We start from the raw sequence: 14,567 nt of genomic DNA, 5'->3' as shown, positions 1-14,567 counted from the left end.
ACTAATATAGTGTCTGTAACGGTTATTGACAAAACCGTTACAGATATGCAATAATAAGAACGTTATGATCGAAAGCATATCTGTAACGGTTTTGTCAATAACCGTTACAGACACTATATTAGTAACGGCATATTGAAAAACCGTTACAGATATGCAATAATAATAACGTTAAATTAAGTAATATTTGTAACGGTTTACATAGCCGTTACTGATGTCCTAATAATAGTAACGATTTTTCATAGCCGTTACTGATAAAATATATTAGTAAGGGCGTTCGAGCGCCGTTACTAGAAGTCGTTACAGAAGAAATAATTTCTACTAGTGAAACAACCCAAATCAAACAACTTAAATCAAACAAACCAAATCAAACAACTTAAATCAAACAAAATCAAACAACCTAAATCAACCAAAATCAAACAACTTATCAAATAGATCTAACATTCAAACCTAAATCAATAATATCAACCTAAATTTATCAATAAATCAAACCTAATGTTAGTGAAACAATATCCATAATGTGTATAGTAATAACTATTTGTTCCAACTAAGTTCTATTCAAAAAGTATGAATTAGCCCCTAAATCATCATAAACATGATTTTCCTAAAGACTAGATAGAAATCCACAAATTCAGCAAATGAAAGACACTAATCATTTTCTAAATCATCCTAGCATTCTATAAATTCAATATAACATCAAGATTCATTTTAAGACAAAGAAAATCTAGTGCAACATAAAATTAAACAATTGGTATGAATATCAAATTTGCTTACTTCAATGGTAAATTGAATCTTTTAGATCAATCCTAGTAGCCTATAAAATATATGGAAGAAAATGTTACCTAGTGGATGAACGGCGACAGGCTGAACGATGGGCCAACGATGGCAGGCTGAACGGTAGCAGGCTGATCGACGGAAGGCGGACGAACGACGGAAGGAATCAATAGAGAGGATAACTGCGAGAGAGGAGACGACGTCTGCGGAGAAGAAAGAAGGAAGAAGGAAAAAGGAAAAAAAGTGCAGGATTTATATAAAATAATTATCAACGTCGTCGTTATCGTGTGCCGGAGTTAATATTCATTTAATGAATATTAACATCCGTTTTACCTTAAAACCGACATTAATAATATAATATATTAGCGTCAACGTTAGGGTAAATCCGACGCTACTAATCTTTTCCAAAAAAATGTTTCGATTTCGACAATAGATTTCATTTATTAAAGTCGATTTTAACCTAAAACCGACGTTAACATTTATTTAGATGAACGTCATCTTTAACATAACCTTGACACTAATAATATTTTGCAAAAAATGCTTTGATTTGACAGTAATTAAATTGACTTTAAAATAAGCTCTCTCTGAAAAGGATGTGATCCAACCGACACTAATAATATTTTGCAAAAAAATGTTTTGATTTGGCAGTAACTTATCTTTATTAACGTCGGCTTTGGCATAACGCCGAAACTAATGTTAGATCTTACTTCAATTATTCTATCTTTTGAGAAGATTTCATTTCTAGATTTTAAATTACTTTATATATATATATATATATAGTTTTTACTTCATTTATATATTGGAAGTTATTGGATGTTTCTATTCTAAAAAATCTAAACAGAGTGAATGAAATTTCAATAATTTACCTCATCTTTCCAAACTAGTCTTAATTATCATACTTGTAATCATAAAATCTTGGGTTGTGATTAAATCTAAGAGAAAAATAAAACAATAAACAAAGAAAATGGAACATATAAAATAACCAAATATTAATTGAAACAATAACCAAAGATAAATTGGAACAATAACCAATGAAATTTTAATAATTTACATCATCTTGAGTTGAGATTAATATATAAAATAAGACCATATTAATGGAACATTATTCCAAATTATTAAACCTTATTTAATCAAATCCATAATCATTAAACCTCATTCAATAATTACGACATTGATGGACAACTTTAATAGACAATAAACAATCATGCTCTTTTGGGAAATCTCCATCTTCAATTTCCTTCTAACCAATTGAAGATAGAGAGTTCCCGGAAGAGATCGATGATCATTGAGAAAATTCCTTAAGGAGAAATGCTTCTAACCAATAGACAATCAGGCTCTCCTGAAAAATCTCCAAATTCCTTCTAACCAATTGAAGATGAAGATTTCCCAAAATATATTGATGATGATTGAAAAAATTCCTTAAGAAGAAGTGCTTCTAACCAATAGACAACCAGACGCTTTTGATATATCTTCATCTTTAATTTCCTTTTAACCAATTTAAGATGGAGATATATCAGAAAAGATTGATGATCATTGAGAAAATTCCTTAATGAGAAACGAGAGAGGAGCGTGCTAAGTGACTGCAATAATTGATTTCTCTTTGTGATCTTTAATCAATGTGCTTCTAACCAATAAATTATTGTGCTCTTCTGAGAAATCTTCAATTTCCTTTTAACCAATTGAAGATGGAGATATCTCAGAAGAGATTGAGAAGAGCCCGATTGAATATTGGTTAGAAGGAAATCAGTAGTTTCACTTATTTGGGAGAAACAAGAGAAGAGCGTGCTATTTGTAGGCCATGAAACTTAATTGGAAATGAATATCAGCGATGACATTTTTTTGGTAGGTCATTGATAGTCTAAAGACTATTAGGGACGGCAATAGTATAATACCGTGACTAATAATATAGATTATCATCCACGGCATTATACTATCGACGTGGCTGATATTATAAAGACTATTAGCTACGACAATAACATAATATCGTGGCTAATATTATAGACTATTAGCCACAACATTATTCTATCGTCGTGGATAATATTATTTTAAAAAATGACGGGGAAACTTGAATTTTAGACACGACATTCACATCAAAAACCGTCGCTAATAATATTGGCGGGAATTCCAAATTATTAGCGACGACGCCGACAAAGAAAGTTGTGGCTGATAATTTTTATTAACCATGGCGGTTAAGTCACCAACGCTAATAATTTTTATTAACATTGAGTATGTTCTCCTTTACTAAAACTCTAATTCTACTAGTGACCTAACCTGGTTAAAATTTGATAATAGAACCTTAAGGGAACCGATAAAATGAGCAGTACCAATTGAAATTTTGGAGTTGGTATTGTTGGAGTTAAACTAATTCCATTATTTAAATGGAAATGATATCTGGACAAATGAAATTCACACTAAATTTAAATGTGAATTAACGGTGAAATTTAATTCAAATGAAATTCACACCAAATTCAAATGTGAATTAATTTCAAAATTTAATTCAAATGAAATTCACACCAAATTCAAATGTGAATTAATGTAAATTAATTCAAATGAAATTCACACCAAATTCAAATGTGAATTAAGGTGTAACTAATCCAAAGGAAATTCACATCAAATTCATTGTTAATTAATGTGAAATTTAATCCATATGAAAATGAATTTTGTTAATTGTTACAATTAACATTAATGTATTGAATAAGGTAATTAACAAATTATGTTAATTGCTATTGTAACTACAAAATACTTATTATTGGAGGTAACTTGCAAAGATGATGAAAAGAAAAACAAGGATAACCGTTGGATGGATGAATGATGGATTAATGGCCAATGGATTAAATAATTGATTATGATTTTAATTTTCAACTATAAATATCTCTTCACCTTGTATTCCTCTCCACACATTATTTTATTACTTTTCACTATAGAATTCTAAAATTCTTTCCTTGTTCTTTTGAGTGTTCTTGTGAGTATTTTTCGAGTTTCTTGACTCGACCATTTCTGTACGAAACCCAATGATTGTGATTTAGGTAATTTTGTCTAGTTCGCTGTTGTAGTAGTTTTTCTGTGCTAATTCATTACAGGTTTCATTGTATCCCGGAAAGCAGCCATCGATGAAACTCTCATACACAAACGGGAGACGGTGAAACTGTTTTAAGGGAACTGTGATTTCAAATGCCTCAGAGCTAACAAGAAGACTTTTTATTCATCTCATTAAATAATATATTTTATCTGTCGTATTATCATTGTATTGTATTTATATAATATTTATATGTAATTGTTATGAGATAAGATTACCAACATGTTGTATTAAGCTATGCTAACAAATTATCACCAACTTAGCAATACCAATTAACATTTGCTTTATTAAAAAAAATTCACCTCCTTCAAGTTAATCATGATGTAAATGAATGTATGTATACATTATGCTCGAAACATGATACAGTTAACTGGGGTTAACTTAAAGGCTTTATATATATATCAAAACATGAGTTCACGTCCCCCATTAGCTGTTTATCACTAAATTGGAATAAACTGACCAAAAACCAATAGTAAGACACATACATAATATGCATTGAAATTCTAGGAAACTAGAAAACTTAAACCAAAATATAACTGGAATCTATATCTATATATAATGATGCTTAATTTTTAAAGTGTCCGGATTTCCGGGTCGAAAGTTGTGGTTAATTTGAATATTTATGTGAGAGTAAATAGATACTTGGGTCGGATTGTGGGTTGATCCGCACATATATACTTAAAACGGTTAAAAATAAAATTAAAAATTATATTTGTATGTTTCGAACTTGCAACCTAATAAAACAAGTACAACCCTTTAACCAACTAGACTAACAACCCTTTATAGTTAAGATTCAACACCAAATTTGATGAACGCGAGACATTTTAACAATAAAAGTTCAAATTTTTAACTAACTAATCTATATATATATATAATGATACTTAATTTTTAAAATATCTGGATTGCGGGGTCGAGAGCTATGGTTAATTTGGATATTTATGTGAGAGTAAATGGATACTTGGGTCAAATTGTGGGTTGAACCGCCCATAAACTTTAAACGGTTAAAAATAAAATTAAAAATTTTATTTGTATGTTTCAAACTTGCAATCTAACAAAGTAAGTACAACCTTTTAACCAACTAGGCTAACAACACTTTATATTTAAGATTCAAAACAAAATTTGATGAACTCGAGACATTTTAACAATAAAAGTTCAAATTTTTAACTAACTAATATATATATATATATATATATATATATATAATGATGCTTAATTTTTAAAGTGACCGGATTGCCGAGTCGAGAGCTGTGGTTAATTTGGATATTTATGTAAGAGTAAATGGATACTTGGGTCGGATTATGGGTTGACCCAACAATAAACTTAAAACTGTTAACAATAAAATTAAAAATGTTATTTTTATGTTTCGAACTTGCAACCTAACAAAACAAGTACAAGCCTTTAACCAACTAATCTAACAACAACAATTTATATTTAAAATTCAACACCAAATTTGATGAACGCAAGACATTTTAACAATAAAAGTTCAAAATTTTAACTAACTAATATATATATATATATATATAATGATGCTTAATTTTTAAAGTGTCCGGATTGCCGGGTCGAGAGCTGTGGTTAATTCGAATATTTATGTGAGAGTAAATGAATATTTGGGTCGGATTGTGGGTTGACCCGTCAATAAACTTAAAACGGTTAAAAATAAAATTTAAAATGTTATTTGTATGTTTCGAACTTGTAACCTAACAAAACAAGTACAACCTTTAGCCAAGTGTGATTGAGATGTGATTTGCCGAGGGATAATAGACCGGTATAATTTGAAAGTGATTAAACAAATATGAATCAAATATTTGATTGACCAAAGTGTGAGGTTACGATGCTAATTATTAAAAAATATGAATCAAATATTTGATTGAGAAAGTGTAAATATAAAGTCACGAGATGAAAGATTAATTTAAAAAAAATATGTGATGAAAATGTGAGAAAATAAGTTGTTTTATCGAAGTGAATAAAATATGAAATGAGAGCGTTATATTTTTTATTTTAATATTTTGTAATTTATTAAGAATTTTAAATATTGAATAGATATTATTATAATTTTTAATTTATTTTGTTTTTATTCTTATCTGTGTGTATCGCACAAAAATTTTCCTAGTTATATAAAAGAAGGGTTGATCTTAATTGACAAAGAAAACCATTTTCGCTATGACACCCACATAATAACATATTAAAAAAAATATTGAAACAAGTTTGTTTGCACACTTTCAGATTCTTTATATTATTTTCTATACATCCAATTTTATATTGGGTAATATATTAAAAACTCAATTTGCTCACTCAAAATAATACAAGTTGCTAGTAACTTACACATATGTCTTAATTTGTCAACTGAACTTTTTAAATCAATTTCTTTTACTAAATTTCTTTTCATTTACGAAAATGATTAGAAATATTGTCGATGGTTTCAACAAGTTGTTATATGGTTTCAACATGTTTGTCTCGATCCTTCGTGTGAGGATGAGTGGATGACCGGGCCTTTCCACTCATCCTTGTGATTAAGCTCGTGGCAAAACGTGATTCAACTGGTTGGGTACTAGGACGAAGCTCATGGTGGCACGGTGAGGGATCTACCTGGTTGTATGGCGCAGGCTACCCTGATTTAGGAGGAGGCGAGGGAGGCAAGGCGGATTCGCTCTTCTCTTCTATTACTATTTATTTATAACTGTTCATTCAGATAATATAAAACACACAACAAAGGTTGTTCTTCTTCACTGTCACAAACTAGATTAAGAATTCTATTAAATTCTACGAAGAACTAAATTAACGATCTACGGAAATCAAACATAGATCGAGATAATTATAAATTTGATTGTACATCGAGAGTTTATCAAAGGCCAATGTTGTCACCACACTTTTTAATCGATTGAGCATCGATGGATATACGAATTGAAATCGTGGACTATAATTGTGCGACATTCTTATATTTGTGTGAGGACATGCATCATTCCTTCCCTAGCTTTGCACATAGCTTCTAAGGGTATTGCTTTAGGCATTGTTATGCCCGTCCCTTCCGACATATCAACCAACTCTACACTCACCCTTTCCCATTCGAAGCATTGTATCAATGTTGCCAAAGCCAAACCGACCACTTTATTCGCTAATACAACCCCGGGACATCTCCGCCTCCCCATTCCAAATGGTAAAAATTTATACCCTAATTCACCTTCTCCCCCTCCGTCACAAAATCTCTCCGGCTTGAAACATGTCGGTTCATCCCAAACCCTAGGATCCCTTTGGATGGACCATGCATTAACAAACAACATGGTGCCACGTGGAACATCGTACCCTCCAACGGTGCATGCCTCAGAGTTCTCGTGCGGTATGAGGAGTGGTCCTGCCGGGAACAAACGTAGGGTCTCATTGACTATGGCTTGAATGTATGGGAGGTTGTGAAGATCGGATTCTTCTACAAGACGACCTTGACTTATGCAAATGTCTATTTCGGACGTGGCTTTCTTTAGAACTTCTTGATTGTTGAGCAAAAGTGACATGGCCCACTCTATCGTTGTTGATGATGTGTCTGATCCTCCGGTTAACATTGTCTATTCAATCGAAAAATGCACTCTAAAGGAATTTGAAATGGGAGTAAAAAAGAAAAGAGATGGGACTTACCAAAATCATGCCTTTGATGATTTTGTCGGAGTAGTATTGAGGATCGGAATCTTGCAAAGATAACATGGCGTCGACCATTGTTTTCGACATATTCCCTACATCTTGGTCGAGGTTGTGACACTTATGGCGACGTTCCTCTATTAATTCCTCCATGAAGGTATCCACCTTACTCATCAAGGTGCTCATTCTTTTCTCAATGTTTTGAAAGTCAAACCATCCGAATATGGGCAAGAAATCTCCTGGATTTGATGATACGCTAGCCTCAAGCATTTCTCTTATTAACTCTCTAAATCTCTTAGCCTCCTCTTCAATTCTCTCTTCCACTTCATTACCAAAATACCTATGACATAATAAATTTCAATTTTTTTTTAAATGGTAAAATTCATTTAGTTGATCCAACGCAACCAAATAGTAAAAACCCATAAAAAAAATATATATATGTTAAAGTTATGGCATACAATGACAATGATATTATGGTAAGTTGTGTTCAATTTATTTTTATAATATATATTATCAAGTGGAGACTAAACATAAATAAAACAATTAATTGAAGAGTACAAAATACCAATAATTGATCGGATCGGAGTCTCACCTCTTTCCGGTGACCATTCTCATGATGATGTTGAATGGCAGCTCTGAACATCTAGACTTCATCTCAACCCTCGTAAATCCCAGTTTGGACTCGCTGAACAGATTCTTGACCAGATTTTTAACTTCTTCTTGTCGAATATCGAAAAACATGTTGAGTCGGGTGGGGGACAACAACTCCACGGTGGCAACTCGACGAAGATTCTTCCATAGGTCTCCGTAATTAGAGGAGCCAACGGTGGTATAATCGTAAGAAAGGTACTTTCCCACAATAACGTGAGGTCTGTTTGCGAAGATGATGTCGTTCTTGGTGAAGCATTCCTCGGCCATTGAAGGGTTCGAAACCACAAGAGCCGGTCTGGATCCAAACCAGAGAAAATAGACAGGACCATAGGTTTGTGACAAGTGATGCAAGGTTCGGTGCAGGGGATGCTTTAGAAGGTATAGATGGCCGAGGATGGGAAGCCAAAGAGGGCTAGGTGGCAGATTTTTCGATTGAACCTTTTTGTTGAGGAGCATGAATATGAAAAAGGAAAAAGCTGAAGCTAGAGAAATTATGTAATAGATGAGTTCCATGATCAGAATTTGATGAAAGTTTGAGCAAAGTTGGAAACTAATATAAATAAATATTGAGAAAAGTTTGTTTATTGGGAAAATAGAATAAAAAAAATCATTTTTGCTCCCCCAGATGTATACTAGTGCCACTAGCTTGTCACATGCTCAATTTGTCAACTGAACATGCTAAAGTATTGGCTGTGTTTCACATGCTAATTATTTAATATTTATAGTCATTTAATATATTAGATTTTTAACTAATAAAATTATAAATGATACGAATCGAATTTATTTGCAACCAAATAATCCCTCATAAAATCATAGTAATGGCTACCCAAAACTAAGTTGAACTCTTATTTATCAGTTGTGCATTCATTTCAAATCAATTAGACTTCTATAACTATTTACGATTCAAAATATAAATCACAAAACAAGTGCTCTTCTCCTTCAGTATATCACAAAATTATATAAGGAATTCCATTATATATTCAATTCGTTGAAGACCGTATAGACAATCACTCAAACATAGATCGATTATCAAACATCTAAAGCTTTCCAAAGAGGATGTGAATTGAGATCTTGAACCATTGTGTGAAATTCTTATAGTTGAGTGAGGACATGAACCATTCCTTCTCTAGCTTTGCACATAGCTTCTAAAGGTGCGGCTTTAGGCATGGTTAGGCCGATCCCTTCCGTCATATCAACTGGTTCTACACTCACTCTTTCCCACTCAAAGCATTGTATCAAAGTTGCTAAAGCCAAACCAACCACTTTATTCGCTAATCCAATCCCGGGGCATTTCCTCCTCCCCATTCCAAATGGTACAAATTTAAACCCTAATTCTCTTTCTCCCCCACCGTCAAAAAATCTCTCAGGATTGAAACTCGTTGGTTCATCCCAAACCCTAGGATCCCTATGGATGGACCATGCATTAACGACTAACATGGAGCCACGTGGAACATCGTACCCTCCAACGGTGCACGCCTTGTGCGAGTTCTCATGTGGCACGAGCAATGGTGCTGCAGGGGACAATCGAAGGGTCTCGTTCACTATGGCTTCGATGTAAGGGAGCTTGGGGAGATCAGATTCATCCACAAGACGGCCTTGGCCTATACAACTGTCTATTTCTAAAGTCGTTTTCTTTAGAACATTTTGGTTGTTGAGTAGAAGTGACATGGCCCACTCTATTGTCACAGCTGATGTGTCTGTCCCGGCGCTTAACACCATCTGTCGGTAAAAGTTTGGGAATTTCTTTACAAGAAAGAAACTTAAAATAGAGTTGATCATAAAAGGAAATAGGACTTACCAAAATCATTCCTTTGATAATTTCGTCCGAGTAGTATTGAGAATCTAAATCTTGCAAAGATAACGCCATCTACCATGGTTTTCGATCTATTTCCTACAACATCGTTGACATAGAGTTTACGATGTTCATCTATTAACCCTTGCAGGAAGGCATCATTCTTATCCCTCAAAGCCAACATTCTTTTCTCTATGTTTTGATAGTCGATCCATCTTAGTATGGACAAGAAATCTCCCGGATTTGATGCTCCGCTTAACTCAAATATCTCACTTATTATCTCTCGAAATCTCTCTGCCTCCTCAACAATTCTCCCCTCCAATTCTTTACCAAAATACCTATCAAAAAATTTAAAATAAGGCAAATGTTCATCATTATCAATTGCGAATTAAGTAAAACGAATCGAAGTTTCAAGTTTCACCTCTTTCCGGTGACCATTCTCATGATTATATTGAACGAAAACTCTGAACATCTGGACTTCATCTCCACCCTGGTAAATCCCTGTTTGGACTTGGAATCGCTGAACAGATTCTTGACCAGCGTTTTGACTTCTTCTTGTCGAATATCCAAATACATGTTGAGCCGGGTGGCTGACAATAGTTCAACCGTGGCAACTCTACGAAGATTCCTCCATAGGTCGCCGTAGGGGGATGATCCGATGGTGGTATAATTGTAATTAAGGAGCTTGCCAACAAGTAGGCGAGGCCTGTTGGCAAAGACTATGTCGTTCTTGGTGAAGCATTCCTCGGCTAGGGAAGGGTTCGAAACCACGAGAACTGGTCGTGACCCGAACCTGAGAAGATAGACTGGGCCATAGGTTTGGGACAGGAGATTCAAGGTTCTGTGCAGGGGATTCTTGAGGAGGTGGAGATGGCCGAGGATGGGAAGCGAAGGAGGGCTTGGTGGAATATTTTGGTGAAGCTTTCTGTTGAAGAACTTTAAGAGAAAGAGAAAAAAAATGGTGGCTAGAGAGATCAAATAGATCTGTGTTTGCTCCATGAGAACTTGATTGAAATCTTAGACAAACATAAGAGAAATATATATATAGATTGATGATGATCGTTATGAACAAGGCAACCTTTTTGGCAGCAACCTAGATGACACCCATGGCAATATTAATATTAAGACAGATTGTTTTTACACTTTTGGATTCATTTACATTCTGTTATATACACCCAATTATATATTGGAAAAATAGAATAAAAATCAATTTGGTCACTCAAAAAAAATACAAGTTTCCATTAACTTACCCATCTTAGTTTAGTTTATTTTTTTTAAATTTAAGTTTTATTTGGTGGGGTCGTGACAAGGGTTTTCAAGTCAACTAAGCCTATAAACATACATGAGTATCATATCTGTTGTGCGGAATAAAAAAAGTAAGAAACAATGAAGTGTGGAAAAACAGATGAAGAGAGATTTTTTATTATCAAAGATGAAGATGAAATATTACCGAAAAAATGAAAAGACTAAAACTATAAATTGCTGAAAATAAGAAAACGTAAACACCTAACTTAATTAAGCGTAACTATAAAATAAATGTGATATAACGGAATTAATATAAACCACGAATAATTTATGATTGATATTAATTTCTATACTAAAGGCAAAACGTTACAAACCTCCACCTTGCCTTAGTATCATCCAACAAGAAGAGCCTTATCAGGCTACTTCCAACTGCCAACATTTACCAGGTCCAAACAATGAGTGAATTTGTTAAGTGGGACCAGCTTCGTGAACATGTCAACAGGATTATGATGTGTGCTGATCTTCTTCAACTTGATTCTCCTCTCAATACGAAGAAAATAATAGCGAACATCAATATGTTTGGTTCTATCATAATGTACTTGATCTTTCTCCAAACAGATAGCACTTAAGCTATCACAAAAAACAATTGCATGATCATGATGGATACCAAGGTCATTGATTAATCCTTTCAACCATATACCCTCATTGACTGCTTTAGTTAGTGCCATATACTCAGCCTCGGTAGTGGACAACGTCACCGTCGACTGTAATGTTGCCTTCCAACTAACCATAGAGTCACCAAGGGTGTAAACATAACCAGTCATTGATCTTCTACCATCGATATCTGCAGCATAATTTGAGTCCGAATAACCAGTTACGAGACACTGGTTATTACTCCCATAAATGAAACAAACATCGGATGTGCCTCTTAGATAGCAAAATTTTCGCATTACCGCTTACCAGTGTTCCTTACCAAGTCGAGACATAAACATGCTAACAACACTAACTGAATACGCAATATCAGGTCTAGTGCATACCATGACATACATTAAATTATCTACCGCACTAGCATACGGTACACGAGACATGTATAAATTCTCAGCTTCAGACTGGGGTGCGAATGTAGACAAATGATCAGTAACAACTGCAGGAGTATTGAGAGCCTTTGATGTACTCATCCCAAAACAAGACAACATTTTCAAAATATAACTCTTCTGTGAAAGAAATAGATTCTTTTGAACTCGATCTCTTACTATTTCTATTCCCAAGATTTTTCGTGTTCCACCTAGATCTTTCATATCAAACTCGGAACTGAGAAGATCTTTCAGTTTTTGAATCTCCGACATCTTCTTGGCTACGATTAATATGTCGTCTACATACATGAGTAAATAAATCAAAGAACCATCACCAATTTTGTTGTGATAGACACAACAATCATATGCACTCCTATTATAACCATGTGCAATCATGAAGTTGTCGAACCGCTTATACCACTATCGAGGAGACTATTTAAGTCCATACAAAGACTTTTTCAGACTAAAAACATGTGTTTCCTTACAAGGGACAAGAAATCCTTCAGGCTGACTCACCAGTATATCCTCCTCAATCTCACCATGTAAGAAAACCATCTTTACGTCTAATTGCTCGAGTTCCAGATCCTGATGTGCTACTATAGCTAGTAGTACCCTAATAGAAGTGTGTAGGACTATAGGTGAGAATATCTCATTATATTCTACGCCTTCCTTTTGACTAAATCCCTTTGCAACTAATCGTACTTTATATCTGGTCCCTTTAGCACTAGAGGTTCCATCTTTCCTTTAGAAAATCCATGTGCAACTAATGACTCTTCTTCCCTTAGGTAAAGTAACCATCTCCCATGTATTATTCTTGTGAAGTGATTATATTTCCTCACACATGGCAGCAATCCATTGTGCATAATCACCACTATTAATAGCTTCATTGTTATAAGATGGCTAGATATGTATGACATCTTCAGCTACCTGAAGTGTATAACTTACCATTTCTTAAGTATCATTCATAGAGGGACTGATTGTCTTACTTCTAGGATCAGTTGAGATCTTTCTTCCCTCGATTGAATGAATTAACCTGTCAGGAGCTTTAATTTGCCTTCTAGGCCATGTTGCAATGTCAGATTGACTTTCATGTACTCCAAATTGATAAACTTCCTCAGATGGCTTATCAGTATCGTGTGTCATGTCAGTTGTCCCTTGAACTGGAGCCACCTCAAGCTCCACCCGTTTCTCGGTATTATTATTTTCTCTAGAAAGTGATGGCTTGATAGAGGAGTTATGTATAAATTTCTCATTAAATGTGACATCCATACTGAGGATTACTCTACCTTCAGAAGATGACCAGATTCTATATCCCTTGACTCCATCTCCATAGTCCATGAAAATACCCTGTTTTGCCCTTGGTTCCAACTTCCCTTCATTAACATGATAGTAAGATGTGCACCCAAAGACTTTCAAATGAGAATAATCAACGACGTTACCAGACCATACCTCGTAAGGGATTCTGCAATCAATCCCAGTATGTGGTGCACGATTTATCAGATAGCAAGTCGTTAAGGCAGCCTCACTCTAGTACTTTCTAGCCAATCCAGAATTAGAGAGAATGCTTCTAACTCTCTCTAACAGTGTTTAATTCACCCTTTCTGCTACACCATTCTGTTGTGGTGTACCTCGGACAGTGTGATGTCTTGCAATCCCCATATCCCTGCAGAACTCATTAAACTCAGATGAACAGAATTCAAGTTCATTATCTGTTTGCAGCCTCTTAACCTTCTTTCTAGTTTGATTCTCCACCAGTGCCTTCCAATATTTGAAGGTCTTAAATACATCGCTCTCATGTCTCAGAAGATACAACCAGGTCATCCTTGAGTAATCATTTATCATGTTACAAAATAGCTATAACCTCCTATACCTTCAACTTGAGCAGATCCTAGTAATCAGAGTGGATATAATCTAGTGTGCCCTTAGTTTTGTGAACTCCCCTACTAAACTTACTGCGATGTTTTTTCCCGAAAATGCAGTGTTCACACAACTCAAGGTTGGTAACCTTGTGGAAAGATAGAAGATCTCGTTTGGACATAATTTGCACCCCCCTCTCCCTCATATGTCCAAGTCGCATATGCCACAACTTGGTTACATCAGGGTGTCGATTCACAGATTTGGATGTGACCACAGCGGAACCTGACAGCGTCTTACCTTGTAGTATATACAAGGTATTTTGTTTGATATCTTTCAGTATTATTTTTGAACCTTTACTGATGCATAATGTTCCTTCTTCACCGCTAAACTTCAAACCTTTAACATATAAAATGCCTAAAGATATTAAGGTCTTCTTCAGTTGAGGAACATGTTGAACGCCAGTTAGGGTCCGTAT

General features: G+C 34.5%; 1 protein-coding gene and 1 pseudogene across 1 annotated transcript; both read right to left on the bottom strand.

The window, feature by feature from the left end:
- Positions 1 to 6,711: 6,711 nt before the first annotated feature.
- LOC124920015 (cytochrome P450 81Q32-like) lies at positions 6,712 to 8,821 on the bottom strand. Its single transcript, XM_047460402.1, has 3 exons — positions 8,067 to 8,821; positions 7,475 to 7,814; positions 6,712 to 7,404 (listed from the first exon to the last, which is right to left on the bottom strand). Exons 1-3 carry the CDS (start codon positions 8,636 to 8,638, stop codon positions 6,781 to 6,783), a joined length of 1,536 nt encoding a protein of 511 aa, XP_047316358.1. The 5' UTR covers positions 8,639 to 8,821; the 3' UTR covers positions 6,712 to 6,780.
- Positions 8,822 to 9,181: 360 nt separating this feature from the next.
- LOC124946314 lies at positions 9,182 to 11,087 on the bottom strand (annotated as a pseudogene).
- Positions 11,088 to 14,567: the final 3,480 nt, after the last annotated feature.

This window comes from Impatiens glandulifera, chromosome 1 (assembly GCF_907164915.1).
Source record: "Impatiens glandulifera chromosome 1, dImpGla2.1, whole genome shotgun sequence".
NCBI classification, from domain to species: Eukaryota; Viridiplantae; Streptophyta; class Magnoliopsida; order Ericales; family Balsaminaceae; genus Impatiens; species Impatiens glandulifera.
Note: the sequence above shows the minus strand (reverse complement) of the source record. Positions and strands in the feature narration are given on the sequence as shown.